Genomic DNA, 23,650 nt, shown 5'->3' with positions numbered 1-23,650 from the left:
CAGGCACCCCCATATTATCATGAAACAACTATTTCAGATCCACTAATTCTGGCTTTGGGAAGGGGTGGGGAGAAAAATCATACTAAGCACATAACTAGAGAGAGAATAGTAGCCTCTGTGAAACCAAAGAGTGCCATAAGTTCTACATTCTGACACAGGTCATATCATTGCTTAGAAAAATGCTCATGGACAAACCTAAAGCCCAACTGGAGTATTTAATGACAAGTATTTACATTATAATTCAAGTCTAATCTGTTTTATAGTTACCTATAAATCCTATTTATATGAAACTAAGTGCAGTTTCTCTATCCTGATTCACAACATTTCTCCAATGATTCCTAGGCTCCGTTTCTTTATCCCTGATGAGCTACAACCACCTGACAGTTAGACTGGAGCAAATGCTTCTCCGGCTTAGAAAGCCAGCTGACACAGGTTGCTACAAGTGGACCTGATTAGGGACAGCAAAGGCCAAATCACTGTATCATCGAAGTATGAAGATTTACCCCACTAAAAGAAAGTCAGTAACAGCATCAAATTGAAGATACATTAATAGTTTAAAAATTGAGTTATTAATCTTAAGTCTTTAACATGTTTTTTCCTAAGTCCTATAATTCTAGGAACATTGGTCAGTATACATGAGGCTTCAACTCACGAATAATCCTGTATGAGTGAATAAGCGATGTTTTCCTCTTAGGTGCACAGCTTTATTAAGTCCTAGGCATATAGGAGCACAAAGAATACAAGGGAGTAAATCGTAGGTCATTAACTCTTTACAATGCCTCTCTTCAAAGCACTGAAGTATTATTCATTTAATCATCCCCCAAGTATTTACTGCATGCCTACTATGTGCCAAACACAGTTCTAAACAGAAGGAATAAAGTGAACAAGATGGCCCAAATGCCATCTTTTCATGGAGTTTATATTCTACTTTGGGAAGATAGACAACAATTTTGAGAATAATCAAGTCAAACAAACAATTATTGACTCTTAAGTTCCTGATACAGGCACTATTTTAGGTGCAGAGGAGGAACAAGGCAAGGATCTTAACAGGAGAGGTGGTATACACATGGAAATGTTACAGTCAAGGCTAGGGAACTTTCAAACATTATACTGTGAAATCTCCACGCCACTGGTCTAGCTCCAGCACCTGACCAACAAGCTTTTTGAGTTACTACCCAGTAATACTGCCATTAACTGAAAGTTCACTTTTGGGAGTTTCTGTCTTTCTATAACAGCATTATTCTGGGACAGTTCATCCTTGTATTATAAAAATATTTGCCAAAGGGAAAAACAAGCATGAATATGAACCTAGGACTCAGAAACTTAGTTCATCCGAGACAAAACCAGAAATTATTAGACACACTGAATATGACAATAATAAACTTTATATGCTCATTGGAATTGTACTATAGCTAACAGTTATGAAGAAAAAAAACCCCAAAAGCAAGTTACATAAAATACTTAAGACGGTCAAAATTACAATGAAAAGGTAAGGTTTAGAGATTTCATCATATATTCAGTGTTTTAGGACTGGACACCAATTTTAACATCTAGCAGTTACGTCTACTAACTGATTTACATACACACTTTAGACAAAACACTGTGTTCAAATATTAAACACCAACTCTGTGAGACAAAATTATAAGTTTGTGATTTTATAAAGTTGTGAAAAAAAGCTTTTGGGAGAAAAAGGGTATTAGCACAAAGGTGTTGTAAAAGACACAGCCTTTTAGTTGGCCCTGAAAAATGAACAGAATTTGGGGGACAGGAGGATAAGTATTCTGGCAGAGGGAGCAAGCTGGTTTAAGTAAGGATATGTGGGAGGTACGGGAAAAGATGGCTTAAGCTCCAAACTGTAGAGAACCTTGAGCCTCATATAAAGAATTTGGACTTTATTCTGCAAGCAACTGGTAAGCACTGAAGACTGCTATTTTCTCTCTCTGAATCTTTACGCAGATGCTGACAAACAGCTGTCTGTTAGGAAGAGCAACAGGTGGCTGTGTTCAGGAAAGACTGGAGCAAGAAAGAGGCAGTTAGAGGCTGGGGCAGTAGTTAGGGCAATAGGCAATCAGGGCCTCAAACAGAAATGTGGCAAAGGGAGGAAGCAGAAGTGAGAGGCAGAATCAACAAAAATCTGACTTAGATATGGGGGAAGCTGACCAAGATTTCAGGCCTGGTTGATGAAGACAGTTACACATTTATTTGAGAAGACAGAGAGAGGATGCAGCGAAAATAACGCAGTGTAACTTCTGTGCTATTCCTGTTCAAGATGCATTCCTGGGTCCTAATCATGAGGGAACACTGAGTGAACCCAAAGTGAGGACTATTCTATAGTGTAAGTGGCCTGTAATCATTCATGGTCTCAAAGTCGGGGAAGTCAAAGAAAGAGTGAGGAACGGTGGCGGCAGAAGACGAGAGACGGGACCGCTAAATGAACACGTGATTCTGAACCACACCCGCATCACGGGGACACTGGCAAAACTTAAAAGGGGTCTGTGGAATAGATACTAAGATCCTTTCAGGATTAGTTACTGAGATAACATCATGCCATGCTGTTTAGTTAATAATGTTCAGTGTCCATTTCTGGCTTTGCACGGCTGTATGGTGGTTATGTAGGAAAATGTAGGAAGTACTCACTACAGCATTTGAGATGATGAGGCTTCCCATCAGCAACTTAATTTTCAAATGGTTCAAGGAAAAAAAGGTCTTTGTGCTGTATTTCCAACTTTTCTGTAAGTCTGTGATTGTTTTAGTAAGAAAATGATTTAAAAATACTATGCTCAGAAATATTAACTCTACCATATGCCTATAGCTAACTCTATATCTTGGAATTTAGGGACATATATTTCAAATTATTGTGACTCTTTCCTATAGTTTTTAGTACTCTTCCCCTGCGCCAGTCCCTGAAAGGCAATAGGAAAAGCAAAAACACCCAGCAAGATTAGAATGTTCAAATTTCTCCCTACATTTTCCATGTTCTAGAAGCTACAGGAAGTTTCAAAAATTGACACATGCACACTTAAACATAAAAGACATAAGAAGGATGATCTTTGTACAGCAACAAGACTTGTGCTGCAAATCAACAGGGATCCGTACTGGGCCAGCAAAGAAGAAAATAAAAACTACTTTAGCACAGGTAATACACGAACTTCCTAAATCAGTCTCAAAAATGACATTCTGAATCAGAGCCTCAAATTTATGACCACATATAAAATGCTAAAACCACCAATAATAGATTAGCTTAAAGATATGTAAATTCATGATCTTAAAACAGAAAACAAAAACACATCGATCAAATACAGCATGTTCGGTAAAGTGAATCTGAGTGCCAAACAGGGGAGTGCGTGGTAGTAAGGGTAGATTCAATTGTATGGTACCGCAAGTGGTCAAGTGTAGACACAAAAACAAGAACAAAATGCCATGCTAACTGCAGCCTATTTAAAGCATCTAGCGATAATTTTTTGAATTATCTGAAACTGACATGAGGTGGGGGGAAAGGAAGAAGGAAGGAAGGGAGGAAGGGAGTCAAGTTCCCAGTGACTCTTCACTGCCTTCAGCACCATCTGCAACAGAACTCCATTGGGCTAGCATCATGTTTGGAGTGGTCCTCCAGCAGGGACTATTTATGGTGAAATAAGTTTATACAACACAGAGATTGAAAATGTGCAAGTAAATAGAAACCATCATATCTTATAAAAAAGAGAAAATGGTATGTAAAAAATGAACATATTCAAAATAATGCTTGATATTTGCATGTCTAGTAACAGAAATCAGAAAATTAGAGCATAAGGCAGGAAAAAAAAAGAAAGAAAGCTTCTTAGTCTAACATTCCCTTAAACTAAAATCAAAGCCAGGACCAAGCTCTAATATTACATGACCTTTTCTCCCTCCTTCCTAAATAGAAATTAGACATGAGATATTTGCCACAAGGTAGAGAAAAGGCTCTTCACGTCGCAAGTTCACTGTCATTATGTAACAGTGTCTTCCACTCACATATGGGTTACCTTTAGCTCTCCCCATTTCCAATTCACAGCACTGTGGAAATTAAATGAAAGGCAGAAATATTGGTGCAGCTCTTATGTAAATCTGATTCAGTCCAGACAAATTTCTTCAACATATGAAAACTTAGAAACAGCATAGTATTAAAATTTATGGTTCGAGAAAGCTTAGATAATCCAAGATGAAATTTAAAAATGCCCCTAAAATAAACCCCGCACATACATATATAACCATAACGTCATACTACAAATTAATTAATACAAAACAGAAGAAAGCAATAAACACTTGCAGAAGACATATTTGAATTGGACTAAAGAAAAGATTGTGTAAGGCACAAAAACACTGTCCATATGGGAAAAGGGTCATAAATTCTACCATATTAAGAATGGAAACTCTTATAAAACATATTATTAAGAAGATTTAAAGAAAAGCCATTTCTCTCAGTGTGAGAGACAATCCTGGTAGAGAATTATCCAGAATACATGAAGAACTCTTAAAAATACCCATCTAAACAAACAGCCAGGGGTGTCTGGGTGGCTCAATAACTCTTGATTTCACCTCAGGTTTTGATCTCAGGGTTTTAAGTTCAAGCCCCACACTGGGCTTCACACTGGGCTCCACACTGGGCATGGAGCCTACTTAAAAAAAAAAAAAACAAACAAAACCCTAGCCAATAGGACTAATGATCAGGAAAATGGAAATAAAAACTACAATGAGATTCTGTGTCACACAGCTCCTACTGGCAGGAATTAAAGAGCTGGCAATAGCTACAAAGGCAAGGAAATGGGCACATACTAGAATGGGAGACTGAACCACTGTAAGGACTTTTGAAAGAATTCGGCAGCCTCTAAAGATGTCCGCCAAGACCACCACAAGATAGAGAACCTCGGCCCCACTGTCGCTGCCGCACGCTGTGACACTGCTCAGAGCTGACAACCTCCGTGTCCATCGACAGAGCAATGAGCACAGAGGCTGTGCTAATACCAGGTGGGATAGGTAACAGTAAAACCAAATGAATGAGAACCTCACACTCAACAAGAATAATGCAAACAAAGACTATTAGGCAAATAAAATAAATGCAGAAAAACTTCCCTAATATGACCAACTTATGTAACACTTAAAAACACAAAACACCACAGACAGTCCTCATTATTGGAATCCAGTCTGCTCCTCAAAGTGTGGTGCAGTGTCAATTTTCAGGTAGCAGAGTCTATACTACAACATTCAAAAATTAGAAAAATTACATGTTCCTGGCTCATCCAAAGCTCCAAACTGAAACAGTCTTCAATAGCTACATAATAGCCTGCCAAAAATTTATATAAAATAGAAAGCATCTAAAATACTGATAACCTATTTTAACGCTAAAACAACTGAAGTTCTCTTTGACCTATTTTAACACTAAAACAACTGAAGTTCTCTTGTGTGTATCACTCAGTGAAGCTGCCCAGTAGAGTCTATTCTGTTTCCACATGCGCAGTCACTTGTCCCAATGAGCTTCAGCAATCCCACATCTTCTTCACACGCAGGGACACCTGCGGGCCTCCTGTGCTCACCTACTTTCTTCCTAGGCTTTCATGCGTATCATCGGACATTTTCATTAGTAATGTAGGGAAGATAACAAAGATATTGCACAACACATTTAACAACTCAAGTGGACAAGGGACCGAGTCCTATCAGGAAAAGAGCAGAAATACAACTGAAGTGCACTCCATAGCCTCTTCCTCAGATTCGTGCACAACTGAAAACATTGGTGGTGTGCATGGGATGATTTATTACAGCGGGTTTTGATTCAGACAGTTAAATTCCATAAGCATTTCTGCAAGTCATCACAGCAAATAGTAAGCCTTCAAACAGTGGGGGATACTTACATTATATGGATACAGTCAAGTAAAAGCATAAAAGTGCAGAAAGAGACAATTTCAGAATAGGGATTATCTCTGGGGAATGGGTGAGAGAAACAGAACCAAGAAGGGACACTAAAGGGAGTTTTAGCTATCTTTTTCTTTTGAAAAAGTAGATGAATGGGGTGAGATACTAACATCATGAAAATATGAGATCATGGGTACATTGTTTTCTGTACCTTTTCATCAAATCTGAAAGACCAAGAACATTTTTTAAAATGTTTATTTATTCTTGAGAGAGAGAAAGAGACAGAGCACGAGCAGGGTAGGGACAGAGATAGAGGAAGACACAATCTGAAGCAGGCTCCAGGCTCTGAGCTAGCTGTCAGCACAGAGACCGATGCACGGTTGGAACCCATGAACCATGAGGTCATGACCTGAGCTGGAGTTAAACACTTAACCGAATGAGCCACCCAGGCACCCCTGAAAGACCAATCACATTTTTAACCTATCTGAAGCATGCCAGAAGCCTGCTGACATTAATGAGCTCACAGATTCATAAGAATCTGAACTCAATACTAGACAATCTGAATTTGATGCGAGGGCAAGAGAACCGGTGTGTCTGTCTGTGTGTGTGTCACCCTAACACTCTTAACAAGACAAGCTTGGCTCCTATCAGAATGCCACCTTCCACACTCACCCGCAACCCCTCTACCCACACTATTATGCTCAGGCCACACTGGTCTCCTTGCTCTTCCTGACCACAGAGTTGCCTCCATCTCTAGGCCCTTTTATCCCTGGATTTTCAGGGCCAAGTCCTCACTTCCCTCAAATTCTTGCTAAAATCTTGCCTTCTCAATGACCACTTTATTTTAAATTGCAAATTGGGTCCCCCAAATCTTCTCTACTTACTTTTTCTCCAGAGCACTCATTTTCTAGCACATTCTATAATCTATTTCCCTCACTAGAAACCTCATTAGGCAATAATTTGTGGGTGTTTCATTCTTGATGAATCATGAGTGCCTAGAAATAGCACCTAGCACACAGCAAGCACTGAAATATTTGGTAAAATAATAAAACGTGAATTTTTCTATGCTACAGTACTCTCCAAGACTAATACAACAAGCCACTGTCCTCTGCATCTCCAATATGGCCCAAGTGTATACTCCACTCACATGATCTACTTATATGCCCATTTCCTGTGAATTTTGATTCACAGAGCCTAACACACAATGAGATACTCAGTGTTTGTGGAATGAGTGAAATTCAATGTCTCGAACATAAAAAACGAAGTTTCACTCAGGGCAGGCCACTTCTATTATAAAATCACACTCAGGTAATTCCTTGCAGATACCTCTTTTTAAAAGTCACTTTAAGGGGCGCCTGGGTGGCTCAGTTGGTTGAACATCCAACTTTGGCTCAGGTCATGATCTCGCAGTGAATTCGAGCCCTGCGTCAGGGTCTGTGCTGACAGCTCAGAGCCTGGAGCCTGCTTCAGATTCTGTGTCTCCCTCTCTGCCTGCCCCTCTCCGCTTATACTCTGTCTTCTCTCTCAAAAATAAACATTAAAAAAACATTTTTTTAAAGTCACTTTAAGGCATAGTCAAAGGGCTGCTGTTTGAGTCATACTTTTTTTCTTCTACAAACACAACAAAAAGATGCATTCAGTGATGCCATAAAAATAAATATTACCTTACACACTCAAATCTAAAAGAAATCAGGTCACATTTAATTAAGATTGGGTAGCTGGATTTACGAGATACAGTATTTATCTCTACTTTTGGTTTCATTTTTATTATCCCCTATTTTGGCACAGAAACAATGTAACCAAAAAAAGTTTGTCTCTACTAACTAAAAGTTTTAGAGAGTATTTTTTAAAATATATATAAAAGCTGGTAGTGGCAAGTGGTAAAAATGGCCACAAATTCTTGGACCCACTTCCCATTTGAGATGGAGTCGATTTCCCACGTCCTCCAATCTGGAGTGGACTTGGGGGCCTGCTTGTTAACAACAAACCAGAAAAGGTCACGGGGCTACAGCACGTTCTTCGGGAACGCTCGCTCTGAAGCATCCCCTCTGGGCTCCCAGCCACCGGGCTATGAGGAGCCCAGCCTCATGGGGAGGAAACATGAAGGTCAATGGCCTGGGCTGAGCCCAGGATCCAAGATACTTTGGCCCAAGCTACTTGGGAGGGAAGAGCCCTCTAGATGTTCCCAGCCCCCAGCCATCTGAGTCTTCCGGGCCATGTGGGTCTTCTAAGCTCAAGCCTTGGATAATACGGAACAAAGACAAGCCATCCCTGCTGTGCCCTGACCGAATTCCTGACCTGCAGACTCCGAGCATAATAAGACAGCTCTTATTTCACACCACTACGCTTAGGGGGTGGTTAGAGAGGCAACCCAACATCTCTATCTAGTTACCATATTTCATTTTCTCGCCGCCAGCAGAGCCTAGATTTCATTATTTAGCACAGATAAGTCATCTGTCCTTCACACAGATCCACGCTCTCCGACGGGGCAAAGAAATTATCCAGAGTTAACTTTGATAGCTGTTAGCCATTCCCTGCAGCCCCCTCAGTCCACACTCTGGGTCAGCGAGGCTGACGCACGTATGGGAAGTAACCAGATCACTGCTGGCTCTGTGTGTATACTGCAGATCAGAACACACCACTTCCAATGAACACCGTAAAGGAGGGAGAGAAGAGAACAGAGCTACGGCTAACGGGGTCACTCACAAGGCTTCATACTGAGTTCACAATATGAATGAGGGGTTTTCTTCCCCAAGGAATCAATTCATGAAACTGAAAATGATCAACACTTTCAAAGCCCATTTCCAAAAATCTCTTACTAGAGATAATAAGGATATATCACAGATAAGAAAATATATTAGGGTAAAATTCTGATTTAAGAAAACAGGCTTACATTAATGAAACTCAGACATACTCCTTCCTTCATGTTTTTCAGTGCAAACCAAATAACTCTTACCACAAAATCCTATATAAATGAAGACAGCTCAAGGCTTATAATGTAAAATCTTTTATAAGAATAAAACTCATTTTAGATGCACTTAAAAAGCAACAAGTGAAATTAATGTATATCTCATGCTCACAATGGAAAGTTTCAGAAGTAAAAAAACAAAACAAAAATCCCAATTGTTCTAAATTTTCTTCAGTCAATACTGCCCTCTAGTGATGCAGAATAAAAGCCAAATAGAAAGTGAGTACCGCATTTTATTTATTGTTCATTTTATTTTTTTTTATTATTTTTTTTTCCACCCCCCCCCCCCATTGTTCATTTTAGTATGTGAATGCCAGGGCATCTAGTTTGGACTACAAATCCCACCAAAGACAGAGTAAGCAAGTCCAGGATGACTTTATCCACTGCTCAACTGGAAACTCTTAAAAGCCACTGAATCAAGGACACTAATGTATGCAAACAGCAGCCTTTAAATACAATGGGAACGGATTCTCATTACACACAGTGAGCTACATCTTCATATAAAATTATGAAATTTGAGGAAGACCTTGTGGCTCATTACGGAAGACTTGTGAAGACAGGTGACATAGTAAGATCAAAGAGTCACCAGCTGTAGACAAGAAAATTCAACTGGAAACAAGACATGCAGGTTCTCATGGCATATGTGTACCAAACACACTGAAAAGTCTCCATAGCAACCAAGGCCTCAGTCACCTGCCAGTTCTGCCCATTAGTATACCTGACTCCCCATTTTAGGGAAAAAGTTCAAGAAAAAGAGTATGTTTGGTTGCTAAGCATATACTGAACATAGGAAAATTTCTAAGGAAACGGACTTACCAAGGGTAGTGCCATCCTGCCCCATGATGCACTTCATAGAGGTGACAATCTGCTCCACGACAGGTGGGGACAGTGATGTGGCGTACACTGCACTGTGAGAATGTGTTCGCAGATAGTCTATCAGCTCCTGGGGAGGGCGCAGAAGCAAGGCATTAGAGGTAAAGCTCGAATCGTCTGGCAACATCTCTACCTTCCTTCGAGGTGAAAGCACACTCTTTCTCCCTCCCACAGCAGTGACACAGGGACACTAATCTGAGATGCAAGGTCAACCAACACGGTCAGAGTAGACCATCAGCAACTGCATCCGACACAGGGCAACAGTCTGAGGCTTTGTTTTGCTTGTTAAACATGCCACAACAGGAAAGAAAGAAAACCTAGTTTTAAACTTTTTTTGTTAAATGTTTGTTTTTGAGACAGAAAGAGACAGAGCTTGAGGCGGGGAGGGGCAGAGAGAGAGGGAGACACAAAATCCAAAGCAAGCTCTGGGCTGTCAGTACAGAGCCCAATGTGGGGCTCAAACCCACAAACCGTGAGATCAAGACCTGAGCCGAAGTCAGACGCTTAACCAACTGAGCCACCCAGGCACCCCAAGAAAACCTAGTTTTAAAGAAGCCCTCTAAATTCGGAGAACATATCACTTAATACTATAAACATATCTATAATGCAGTGTTAAACAAGGTATGTGGATTGCTTTTTAGATACAAAAATTTCCTTTGTTTTTTTAAAGTTTATTTATTTATTTTGAGAACATGAGTGGGGAAGGGGCACAGACAGAGGGAAAGAAAGAATCCCAAGCCAGCTCCATGCTATCAGTGCGGAGCCCAACTTGGGGCTCAATCTTGCAAACCGGGAGATCATGACCTGAGCTGAAAGCAAGAGTCAGATACTTACCCAAACGAGCCACCCAGGTGCCCCACTAGAAGTTACTTTTAAGTATTACAAAGAAATATCCTCTACATAGTACCCTATGTCTGCAAAGCTCATCCTTACCCTTCTAAGTAAGAGAAAGATCATTCTCTAACATCAATTTTAAAGGTATTACATATCCTCCAGGGGCGCCTGCGTGGCTCAGTTGGCTAAGCATCTGACTTCAATTCAGGTCATGATCTCAGGGTTCCTCAGTTCGAGCACCCCATTGGGCTCTCTGCTGTCAGCCCCCCTCAGATCCTCTCTGTTCCCTTCTCTCTCTGCCCCTCCCTCCCCCACTCTCTCCTCTTAAAATAAACCTTAAAAAAATCTAACTATCCTCCAGATACAGAGATTTATAAAATAGTATAAATGTAGCAAAATAAAAATTCACTGGGTCTTTCAGAACAGGAAAGTCATCTCACTGAACGAAGAAAAACTTTGTATGCCAGTTACAAGGAGTCCAAAACAATCAGTTGTATGTCCCTATTCTCTCCTTTTAACTTCACTAAATCCTTACATAAAATGTGCACACAAAGTAGCTTATATATCAGAACCCAAAAAAGAGACACAAAACAGGACTACAAAACAGCGGATCACTTCAAAAATACTAAAAACTATATAAAACTCACAAAAGTAGAGATATACCATACCTAAATGATCTCCCAGAGTATGATTTTAAGTCCTTTGGTTTAGCAATAAATCTTACTATAAGGCAGTCAAACTCTCCAAAGTCAGCCTCATTCAGGGGCGCCTGGGTGGCTCAGTTGGTTAAGCGTCTGGCTTCGGCTCAGGTCATGATCTCACGGTTTGTGGGTTCGAGTCTTGCGTCAGGCTCTGTGCTGACAGCTCAGAGCCTGGGGTCTGTCTTCGGATTCTGTGTCTCCCTCTCTCTCTGACCCTCCCCTGCTCACGCTGTCCTCTCTCTCTCTCTCTCTCTCTCTCTCTCAAAAAAAAAAAATCAAACTGTGCTTGGTTTCATTAACAAAAATTTGAGGTAAAACTCTATCAAACTTTACTAAAACCACTAATAATGAGTTTCCTCTAAAGGCGATCAATTATTAAGAGAAAGTCCATGCTTTAAGCCTCCCAATGTCAAGTTAAAAAAGGAATTAAAGATATGTATGAGCTCCTACTACATACCTCATACAAATACTTAACAAATAATGTGTTTTTTCTAATACCATGGAGAGTTTTTTTTAGGTTTTCCTGAGATTAGAATGAACTTTTCTAAAGTATACAATTCAGTGGCTTACAGAATACTCACAGAGCTGTACGACTTTCATCGTTATCTAATTCTGTTTTATTTGTTTTTTTAAGTAGGCTCCGTGCCCAGCGTGGGCCTTGAACTCATGACCCTCATATCAATAATCAATACTCCACCGAGTGAGCCAGGCTCCCTACTATCTAATTTTAGGACATTTTATTACCTCAGAAAGAAACCTCATACCCATCAACAGTCACTTTCCACTTCCCCATCCCCTCCGCCCTTGGCAACCACTAACCTACATTCTGTCTCTGATTTGCCAGCTCTGGAAATATCACATAAAAGCAATTATACAATGTGACCTTTTGTGACTGACTTCTTTAAGTTCACATAAACTTACTAACGTGAATGTTCAAATTCATCCATGTTGTAACGTGGACGTACGCTATGTTTTCAACCATCACTATACAATCTTATAAACTAAGCATATTTGTCTCTATTTTTACTGATAAGGAAATGGGAAGGTTAAATGTTGTGCCCAAGGTCTCACAAAGTTAGGGAAGTATTCAAACCTAGGTCTCTGTCCCATGATTCAGCCATTTCCATCACACCACATTGATTCTCAAATGCCTCAGAGTTCATTACATGATTTTTAAATTGAAAAATACAATACCTTATAGTACACCAGAGTTGGCAAAATAATCTCTTTCTTCCTGTCTCTATGCTCACCCAAGATGCATTCGCGGTCAAGGGGAGGGAAACTGGTCTTCCATTCCCACTGGCTCTCATTATAAACTCACTACTTTTGAAACTGTGGGCGCAACCCAAACCCAGCAGAAGACCGTGGCAAACAGGCAGCACCACTGTGCGGTCTTTCATACAAGAGGGTGTTCTGTATCTCGGACCAGCATGTAGTTTAGAGCGAAGCTCAAATAAGAAAACAACAAACAATGAACAGAACCAGCCTTTAGTTTATCGGAGTCACTCCCTGAGCAGCTGAAGGTTGAAGCCCAAAGGCACTGTGAGCCTAAGCCACAAACAAATTCAGGGTCCCCACGTGCTGGTTCCAGACTCTTATCTGTCACAAGTGAGTCACCAAGTCTAATCACCAGTACCTTTATTCTTAACTGCTCCATTCATATGTAGCCCATTTACCTTCTTGCCTCCAATGTATCCTCCAGAAGCACCAAAACTCTTTGTGAATGTTCCCATCATAACGTCCACATCCTCAGGATCCAGGCCAAAGTAGTCCACCACCCCTCGGCCGGTGGGGCCCAGGGCCCCGATACTGTGAGCCTCGTCTAGATATAAGTATGCCTTGTACTTCTTCTTTAGGGCAATCACTTCAGGAAGGCGGACAATGGACCCCTCCATGCTGGCAAGACAGGATAAAAATACACACACTGAGACCTCTTAACTCAAAATTAGGAGTTGGTCAATCATCTTACTATTATTGTTAATTTTTTTAGTATATTGCTTTTTTAAAATAGTTTGACAACTCTGCCTGTGATTTCAAACTAGCAAAGTGAGGTGATGCTGCGGCCAGGCACATGTCTAGGGGAAAGGAGACTGGATCTCTAAAACAAGCACCAGAACAGAATTGATCTTAATTCACTGCAGATGGATAAAGGTCACCGGGTTCTTCCAATGCTTGTAACTAGAGGCAACGTTAGATTTTGTATCACATTGCATGTGTAATTAAAATAACAGAATAAATGAGATAAAAGAATTTTAAAAATCAACGTATGAGAGTAAGTGCGAGGGCTGCAAATAAACCAGAATAAAATCTTCTTCAAATGAAATGATGTATAATTTATTTTGACATATTAGAAAATATATTCCAATTCTTGTCCCTCTATACATATTCCCTCTACAAACAGTAGGAAAAGAAAGAACCCCAACAGAGGGGTGATTGGAGACCATGGAGCAGGACAAAAAGAATAAAGAAAAGCCAGAGAAAAAGGCTTCTGTTCTAGTGTGAACTCTGCTTCCAAGTATTTTAACAAGTCATAAACATCGTCTCCTTAGTTTCCAGAGGGGTCTAGATTACCATTCCCTTCTGCTTAAAAATTCTGTAACTCCATGGAGCCAAATCAGAAGAGATGAAAATAGGAAAGCAGAATTACCTATATATTCCCTCCACAAGGATTAGAATTTTCTTCCAGGGCCTCCGAGTCCGAGGCTGACCATAAACAATGGCATCTTTCAACAGCTTCTCTAGGCTTTGCATATCTACAGCACACAAAAAAGAATTTCAGCACAAAGTACCTTCCTTTCTGAACTTTATTTCAGAAATGCAAATACACATTTCTTATTCCGAAAGTGTGTATCAGGTAGCAAAGGACACTGACCTATAGAGTCAGAGCGGAGCAGAAAAAGCTACAGCAAAAGGGGTAAGCTGCTGCTAACTCGAGTGACAATCTAAAATGTAATAAATGTTCAAAACCACAGAAACTCCACCAGATGACTGTGGCACAGGTGATTCAGAGGTGGTGAGCATGCTTGTGAAATGGCTGATGTTTCATGTTAAATACCTGGCTGTTCAGTTAGTTTTGTTTTTTGTATTTGTAGAGTCCACTGTATGTTTAATGCTAGTGAGTCATTCAGAAATACATGCATAAAAGAGCAAGAGAGTGTAAATAAACTATTAAAAATACATACACCTCCTTAGAAGCAAATATGAGGGATTCATAGTGCATAACCCATTCCCTTTCACCTAGGATACACTCAATAAATGCTTGCTAAGCAGCTTTATCTTAGCAGTGGGCTAAAAATACACCGGTGGCATGCATGAAACTGCATGGTAAGAAAGCGTAGCCCTCAGTTGAGCCTCCTGTACACTATCAGGCTCTCGTGGCTCTGTTGGTCCTTAAGGATGGGTAACAGGCCCAGAAACAGCTTGGCTGGTACTACCATTAATGAGGATCATAATTTTCCTGTTAATGATAAATGCTTTGGGGGTACCTGGGTGGTTCAGTCAGCTGAGCATCCGACTTTTGGTTTATGCTCAGGTCATCAACCCAAGGTCATGGGTTCCAGCCCCATGTCAGGCATCAGGCTCCATGCTGTGTGTGGGACCCACTTAAGATGCTCTCTCTCTCCCTCCCTCTCTCTCTCTCTCAGGGCGCCTGGGTGGCTTAGTTGGTTAAGTGGCTGACTTCAGCTCAGGTCATGATCTCACCATTTGTGGGTTCAAGCCCCGTGTTGGGCTCTGTGCTGACAGCTCAGAGCCCGGAGCCTGCTTTGGATTCTGTGTCTCCCTTTCTCTCTGCCCTTCCTCCGCTCATGCTCTCTAAAGTTAAAAAAAAAAAAAAAAAAAAAGATTTTCTCTCTCTCTCTCTTCCTGTGCCCCTCCCCCTGATTTGTGCACTCTCTCTCTCAAAAGAGTTAGTGACTTGTGCACTCACTCTCTCTGTCCTGTCATCCTGGAGCCTGGAGCCTGCTTCAGATTCTGTCTCCCTCTCTCTCTGCTCCTCCCCCACTTGTGCTCTTCCTCTGTCTCTCAAAAATAAATGAATGTAAAAAAATTTTTTTTTAAATAACAAAAAAGATAAATGCTTTGAAGACCATTGTTACCACTACTATAGACTTCACACCTAAAACTTCTACCCTGAAATAATGGCCTCAAGAACCCTTCCCCCAAAATCTACGTACTATTAAGTCTGGGGTTTACTTAACAGGGTTGAGAGGCACTCCATCATAAAAATGTGATTTTATATTCTTTGTTGCTCATCACTGAAGGAGGTGGTTACAAAGTTACATGATTTTGCTCTTTCCATGAAAGAACTCTGGTAGAAAAGAGAAATAAAGGGAAAAAAACACATACTACAAATACGATGGCGAAAGGTTGTGACTGTGTTTACACCTTCAGTAATTCATACAAAGCAACCTGGTACCTAATCCAGAGAGGAGGAGCCACCACGGCTGTGAGTACGTCTGTTTTGAACCTGCTGATCCGGCCGTAGAGACCATCGTGTGGCGGCCAGCAGGAGACAAAACAGAAAGGTACTCCTTGTTTTAGTCTCCCCTGTTTACATACAGAAAGGAGGAGAAAAATATTGACTCGAAATTTTATTTTTTTCAGTTTATTAATTTGAGAGAGAGAGAGAGCACACAGTGAGCATGAGCAGAGGAGGGGCAGAGAGAGGGAGCAAGAGAATCCCAAGCAGGCTCGGTGCTGTTAGCACACGGAGGCCCACACAAGGCTTCATCTCACAAACTGTGAGATCACGACCTGGGCCAAAGTCAGGAGCTGGCTGCTCAACCGCCTGAGGCACCCAGACACCCTGCCTCAAAATTTCAGATGAAGGAAGTATCTATAGTAGAATGCTTGATGGCATCAGCTGCTTAGGGGGAAAAATCAATTATCTCTCTCATATTATGCTCCCCAAATCTCAGGTAAATTAAAATTTTAAATTAAAAATATATCATAAAACCACCAAAAGAAAATATGAGAATAACTTTATGACCTTGGAATGGGGTAGGCATGACGCAAAATCCAACATCAACATTTCAATAAGTCTGCCCAACAAGACACTAAAAACAAACTTAAAAATGAAATTAAAAATACTGAAACATAAAAGAAACAATAATTAACATAAAGGGCTCTTATACTCAGTGAAAAACAGTTTGGAAATGGCAAATTCACAATGAAATACAAACACAATCTGCTGTGTAAAAAGTTGCTTGTAACCTAGTAATCAAAGAAATAAAAATTAAGATGTTACTGACGTATTAGATTAGAAAATATTTTAAATGATTCATAACGTCCTATGTTGGCCTATGAGTAGGGTCACTGTGATGTTCTTGAGTAAAAATTTGTGCCATGCTTGAAGGCAATTTGGAAAAGTATAAAACTGTTAGAACTTTTAACCAGGCATCTGAAGACTGCTAGGAATTTATCCTAAGGCATTAATCAGACCGCTGAGCAGAAATGCTGAGCGTAGGTAGTACTGTTTCTAACAGAAAAACTCAGAAAGCACCTTCACGTCTGAACCGAGGGGCGGCCTGAGCGAGGGCGACTCCAGACTCTGCTTGCCGCCCTGGCATCAGTTCACCACGTGTTGTAAGAAAACAGGTTACACACGTGTTTAATGAACCCATGCACTTTATAAAACAAAGTACTGTTTGTATCATTCTTGTTGTAAACCATTTTAGACAAGACAAAGACGAAAGGAAGAAAGTTATTACCATCCAGAAACCTTTCATCAGAGTACAGATCTAACATTTCGGTGTTTGTTCTTCCAGACTCCTGTCTGTACGTGTATACATTTTGGTAAAAAATGATATTAAATGTATAGTTTGGTAAACTTTCCTCTCTACATGTGAGTATTTTAACTACAAAAGTTACTCATTCTTACTGTAAAAAATTATTTTAATAACACACAAGGTATTTCCCCTTAAGGAACAATTCTGGCTGAGTGCCACCTGTCTCGGTGCCTTCACAGCGTCTGTTCATACCTGTATCTCAGTATATGTGCAGTGGCAGCATCCCTCTCCTGCTTTGTCCAGTCTCTTTATTAACCAGTCAGAGATCCTTAAGACGAGGCCCCGCTTTATGCATCTCAATGGCTCTGGCTTATGGCAAGATACACCATGGGCAGCTATCTAACACGTATTGAACAAGTAACTTGGGAACAACAAAGATGAAAAAGTTGAAAGCCAGGGCACCTGGGTGGCTCAGTGGGTTAAGCGTCCAACTTTGGCTCAGGTCATGATCTCACAGTTTATGAGTTTGAGTCCTGCATCAGGCTCTGTGGGGACAGCTCAGAGCCTGGGGCCTGCTTCGGATTGTGTGTGTCTCTCTCTCTCTCTCTTTCTCTCTCTCTCAAAAATAAGTAAACATTTAAAAATTTTTTTAGAAAAAGTTGAAAGACAAAAGGAGAATGTTGTATTCCTTTAGCCTCTATTTCTAATGAGGAAGAGAATAACTTTTTTAAGTTTTTTTTTTTTTGAGAGAGAGGCAGAGAGAGAGAGAGAGAGAGAGACACACACATACACACAAAGAGAATCCCAAGCAGATTCCACTCTGTCAGCACAAAGCCTGATTTGGGGCTCAAACTCAAACTACTGAGATCATGACCTGAGCTGAACCCAAAAGGCAGTTGCTTAACCAAATGAGCCACCAGGTGTCCCGAGAATAACTTTTTCCTTTTAGCTATTTTTAATGTTTATTTTTGAAGGAGAAAGAGATAGAGCGTGAGCAAGGGAGGGGCAGCGAGAGAGAGGGACACACAGAATCCGAAGCAGGCTCCAGGCTCTGAGCTGTCAGCACGGAGCCCAATGCAGGGCTTGAACCCATGGACCATGAGATCATGAGCTGAAGTCGGACATTTAACCAACTAAGCCACCCAGGTGCCCCGAGAATAACTTTTTAAAACACTGGACCAGAAAGACATTTTAAATGTTGCAACCTGCTTCATTTAGACTTTCTATTATTAATGTAACTAATGGTACCACTGTCACTAACCCCCAAGATACTAAACACTAAGGCCTCCAGTGGGTTCCACAGCAAACTCACTGTTGTGTTTGAAGATTCGAATGGTTGCTCCTGAGAGTCTGGCTCCTAGAACCAGCGACGCGTGGTTTAGTTCGTCACTCAAAATCAGGCAACCCTGCAAAACCACAAGCCCAGGAAGGTAAGAGGCTGGGAGAGGAAAGAGTTACACAAATCATAAAATGCCAAAATCAGGAATAATGCTATCTTATTAAGGAAAGCTTGTACAACAGCAAAACTATTTAAGACGAAGAAAAGTATATATATTTTTGTTTCGCAAAGTTAACTTAGAAGTAAACGCAAATTTCCAGCCTTTTAATGTCTTCAGTCCTGTGACTGACTTAAATATTCAGTTATATAGCAACAGGCTGTCAGTTACACCTAACTCTGAACTTCTCTTCTGCAAGTCTTCGAACCCTCTACTCGCCACTCTTGCCATGCCACTGCACCTTAAAAGGATTCTCCATATAATGTTATTTTCTTCTCTTTCCAGCTCACTTTTTTCTGACAAAATCTACAATATAATTTGCTATTTACCTTTTTTCTGTATTTTCTCTTTTTAATGGTATTTTATTTTTAAGTAATCTCTGCACCAAACGTGGGGCTCGAACTTACAGTTCTGAGATCAAGAGTCACGTGTTCCACTGACTGAGCCAGCCAGGAGCCCCTTACCTCCTTTTTTAGACATTCTTATTCACCATTTCTATGTATCAATCTACTATGAGGCTCTATAATATCCTTAGTTGAAAAAAATAAAAGAAAAATTAAATGTCAGCAGCTAACAGCTAAGTACTTAATAGGTTCCTGGCATTATGTTAAGGCTTTTAAAGGCATTATTACTTTTAATCCTCACTAAAAAATCTATGAGGCAGGTACCATTATTATCCCCACTTTACATATGAGGAAACTCCATTTCAGAGGAGTTAACAAATCTTGCCCAAGGTCACAGGCATACTAAGTGATTCATTACAAAGCTTCTGCTTCCAGAACATAGGATCTCAATCTCAAACAACATACTGTTTTCCCTTCCTTGAAGCTGAATAATCAACAACCTCATGTAGAATTTAGTATCCGATTCAAAGAAATGTTAAATGTTAAAACTCGATTGCTTCCTGCCTTTAATAGATTGATACTTAATAACATTTCAACTAAAATATTTGATTTGAAAGATAAATCTTTAAGGTAGGATCTTCCATGTCTATAAAAAAGATCTCTAATTCTACATGATTATTACAGTTTCTGAACATACAGAAGAATAGAATAAGATTATTTAACCCGTTAGTGTGAAAAATTCTGAGAAATTCCAAATAAGAAGCTCAAGGTTTATACTGCTAAAATGCAGGACAGGAATGTATTATAATCAATGTGATGAAGTCAAGGAACCATACATTTAGGTCTTTCAAAGAATTTGTCCACTGTATCTAAATTGTTGAATTTACTGGCATAAAGTTCTTAAAATGTCCTTGTTATCCTTTTTTGTCTATAGGATGGGTAGCCATGTGTCTTCCCTCATTCCTGCTACTGGTAATTTGTGTCTTCTTTTTCTCCTCACCAGTCTGGGTAAAGATTTATCAATTTTATCCATTTTCTCAAAGAACCACCTTTGGTTTCACGCATTTCCCCCCATTGTCTCTTTTCTAAATCATTGATTTCTAAATTTACCTTTATTTTATCCTTCCTCTGTTTGGACTCTTTGGGTTTAATTTGCTCTTCTTTTTCGAAGTCCTTATTTAGATGGCTGATTCATTCTTTTTTGAGGCGTGTGGGTGGTTCAGTCAATTAAGTGTTTGACTTTGGCTCAGGTCATGATCTCAAGGTTCGTGAAGCTGAACCCCACATTGGGCTCTGTGCTGACAGCTCTGAGCTTGGAGCTCAATTCAGAGTCTGTGTCTCCATCTCTCTCTGCGCCCCCCCCCCCAACTCTGTCTCTCTCTCTCTCCTTAAAAAAAATTTTTTTTTGGTAATGTTTATTTATTCATTTTGGGGGGGGGTAGGGGCTGAGACAGAATCCTAAGCAGGCTCCAAGCTGTCAGCATGGAACCCAACACAGGACTCCATCTCATGAACTGTAAAATCATGACTTGAGCTGAAATCAAGAGTCAGATGCTTAACCAACTGAGCCACCCAGGTGCCTCAAAACTTTTCTTTTTTTTTTTATTAATACAAGCACTTAAAGCTATATATTCCCTCGGAGGATTGCTTTAGCTTTATCTTACAAATTATAATATGCTACAGTTCCATTTTATTCAAAGTATTTTCTATGTTTCCTTTCTTCTTTGACTCATGGGTTATTTGGAAGTATGTTTTCTCAAATATTCTGAGCATCTTCCAGATATCTTTGTGTTGCTGATTTCTTTCTTTTTAATTGTATTTGTTTTTAGAGAGATAGAGAGAGAGTGCACGTGCGCGTGCTTTGGGGAAAGAGAGAGGGAGACACAGAATCTGAAGCAGACTCCAGGCTCTGAGCTGTCAGCACAGAACCCAAAGTGGGGCTGGAACTCGTAAACTGCAATATCATGACCTGAGCCAAAGTCTGACGCTTACCAGTGCTACCCAGGTGCCCCTTATGTTACTGATTTCTAATTTAATTCCATTATAATCAGAGAATATATTTTGAATAATTTAAATTTTTAAGATTTTGTTACGGATTGTTTAGTGGCCCAGAAAATGGCCTATCTTGGTAAATGTTTTGCTGTTCTTGGGTAAAGTGTTTCATAACGTCAATTAGGTCAAGTTGGTTGATAATGTTTTTCAAGTGTTCTATAACCTTGCTGATTTTCTGTCTAGTTCCTCTATCAATTATTCAGAGAAGGATATGGGGATCTCTAATAACAATTATGTATTTGTCCATTTCTCCACCAATTTTTGCTTCATATACTTTGAAGTGTATTATTAGATACCAATATATTTAAAATAATTACGTTATCATTATACAATGTTCCACTTTAACCCCAGAAATATTCCTTGCTCTGAAATCCTTGTTTATATTAATATAGTCTAACTTTCTTTTCAATTATTGTTTGCATGCTCTATCTTCTTTGATCCTTTTACTTTTAACCTGTGTCTTCAAAGTAGGCTTTTGGTAGAAACCTACTTAATTTTATTTAATCTAACAAGCTCTTTTTTCACTTTGAAAAAAAATTTTTTTTAAGTTTTTATTTTGAGAGAGAGAGAGAGAGAGCAAGTGTGCATGGGGAAGGGACAGAGAGGAGGAGAGAGAATCCCAAGCAGGGATCACACCATCAGTGAGGAGCCCAATGCAGGTCTTGAACTCATGAACCGTGAGATCATAACCTGAGCTAAAGTCGGATGCTTAACCAACTGAGCCACCCAGGGGTCCCCAACCTCTCTTTTCTAATTAGAATGTATAAGCCATTTATACTTAATATGACAATACCATATAATATCGACATAATTGGGTTTAAATCTCTTCCCTTGGTATTTTCTATTTGTTCCATATGTTCTTTGAAGCCATATATTATATAACTGAAAAGGACTTTAAAGTTAACCTAGTCCAACTACCTCATTTTACAAAGGAAAGTTTGAGGCTCAGAAAGGCTGTGACAGGGGTGCCTGGCTAGCTCAGTCAGAAGAGCAGGCAATTCTTGATCTTGGGGGACTGTGGGTTTGAGACCCATGTTGGGTGTAGAGACATCTTAAATAAATAAAACCCAAAAGAAAAAAAAAGGCAGTGACATGCTCACAGTCATACAGCTAAATATATAATATATAGTAATATATATTTTAATATATAAAAATGCATCTGAATATATAGGCAACCAAACAAAACCCCACGTTTTCTGACTCATTAATTCATCAATTTTTCAATATACAATTCCTTGATATCAATGTTAAAAAACCTGGGGCACCTGACTGGCTTAGTCAGTGGAACATGCAATTCTTGATCTCAGGATTATGAGTTTGAGCCCCACATTGGGTGTGGTGCCTACTTAAAATAAAATTTAAAAAGTATTAAATTCCTTGAGGGCCCTTTCAAGCTGAGAGTGTCAATCTGCTAACATGTGATTTACAAAGTCTCTTATCTCTTCTCTCCTTAACTGCTCCCTTACAAACTCTACCCACAGGGGAGTAAAAAATACACACTTCTTAAATTATTATTTTAATTAGTACTACTACTACTATTCCTTTTAACCTTCACTATTATTTTTTTTAAGAGAGAGAGTGCAAGCACAGGAGGGGCAGAGAGAGGGGGAGAGAGAATCTTAAGCAGGCTCAGTACAGTCAGTGCAGAGGCCAATGCAGGGCTTGATCTCATTAACTGTGAGATCATGACCTGAGCTGGAAATCAAGAGTTGGCCGCTTAAATGACTCGGCCAACCAGGTACCTCAAACCTTCATTATTATTAACTTATATTATTACTTTTAACCTCTATTATTTCCTGCATTTTACATATCTACCTACAATTTGCCCATGTATCTCTCTCTGAGCAACATGCATTATGGTAAGAATAAGTATTAGAGTACCTATGTATTTTCAAATTTTTCTACTTAGGAAAAACCACCTTAGTAAAACAATCTTCCAAATTAAACATTCTCTCTTTCAAAATTTTAGCATGAGGTTTTTATTTTTTAGAATCCCTTTCGAAACTGAATGATGAAGGCAAGAGTCATCTGATGGAACAGTAAATAATCATGAGTTCTAGCAAGAAAGCTTCAACTGATATAAGTCTCCACGGGACACTGTTATCCAAAAATGTGTGATAGAAATGCCTTTGGGCAGACCAGGTTTGGTATGAAGTTTACAATAGCGTTTGGCATGCTCTGAGTGCTTTATAATATGTAACAGAGTTTTCATAAATGATAAGTCTTACTTTGCCAACCAGAGCAGGAATGTTCATTGAATTTGTTGCAAATCCCATGCCATATGCCATAGCAGCTTCTACTCCCAAGAAACTTGCCACAAGCTTCTCCAACTCTTCATGCTTGTCCAGGTTTCCTGTGTGGAGAACTGAATGAGGTTAACACCGCCAAATCCTGAATTTAAGAGTTACTCATTACTTTATAAAAAGAAATCATAGTCTACATGTTACAACCTTTTCAGACTAAGCTGTATGGAAGAGCAGTATGAAGGGAAATGGCTAACGAAAGACACAGTGCTTGAATACATCCAGATTTAGCACCTGTGATGGAATTTCTGTAAAGAAGGTTGCCAACAATTTCTCCCATTCCTGCTGACACGTGACCGTTCCAAGTCTAGGCCTTGAGAGGCCTGGCAACATCTGCTTTTATACTTTTGAAGTCAGCTGCCACACAAACCAGTCTAACAAGCCTGCTGTAAAGAAAGGCTATGGAGAGGGGGAGGGGGAGGGGCTCTAGAGGATCAGAGCTTTGGGAGGGGAATGCAGGGCTCAGCCAGCCCTCCACTGAT

At 39.9% G+C, this 23,650-nt stretch overlaps 1 protein-coding gene across 1 annotated transcript in view; it reads right to left on the bottom strand.

The window, feature by feature from the left end:
• SPTLC2 (serine palmitoyltransferase long chain base subunit 2) overlaps positions 1-23,650 on the bottom strand; it is a 107,911-nt gene that overhangs the window by 44,440 nt on the left and 39,821 nt on the right. The window contains exons 5-9 of the mRNA XM_029950492.1: positions 23,094-23,218; positions 18,286-18,379; positions 13,892-13,997; positions 12,921-13,140; positions 9,653-9,779 (exon numbers count right to left, since the gene is read on the bottom strand). Of these exons, the coding sequence (XP_029806352.1) occupies positions 9,653-9,779; positions 12,921-13,140; positions 13,892-13,997; positions 18,286-18,379; positions 23,094-23,218 (672 nt within the window). The remainder of the gene's footprint in view (positions 1-9,652; positions 9,780-12,920; positions 13,141-13,891; positions 13,998-18,285; positions 18,380-23,093; positions 23,219-23,650) is intronic.

Source organism: Suricata suricatta, chromosome 9, assembly GCF_006229205.1.
Source record: "Suricata suricatta isolate VVHF042 chromosome 9, meerkat_22Aug2017_6uvM2_HiC, whole genome shotgun sequence".
In the NCBI taxonomy this organism is placed as follows: Eukaryota; Metazoa; Chordata; class Mammalia; order Carnivora; family Herpestidae; genus Suricata; species Suricata suricatta.
This window is presented reverse-complemented; position numbering and strand designations above follow the sequence as displayed.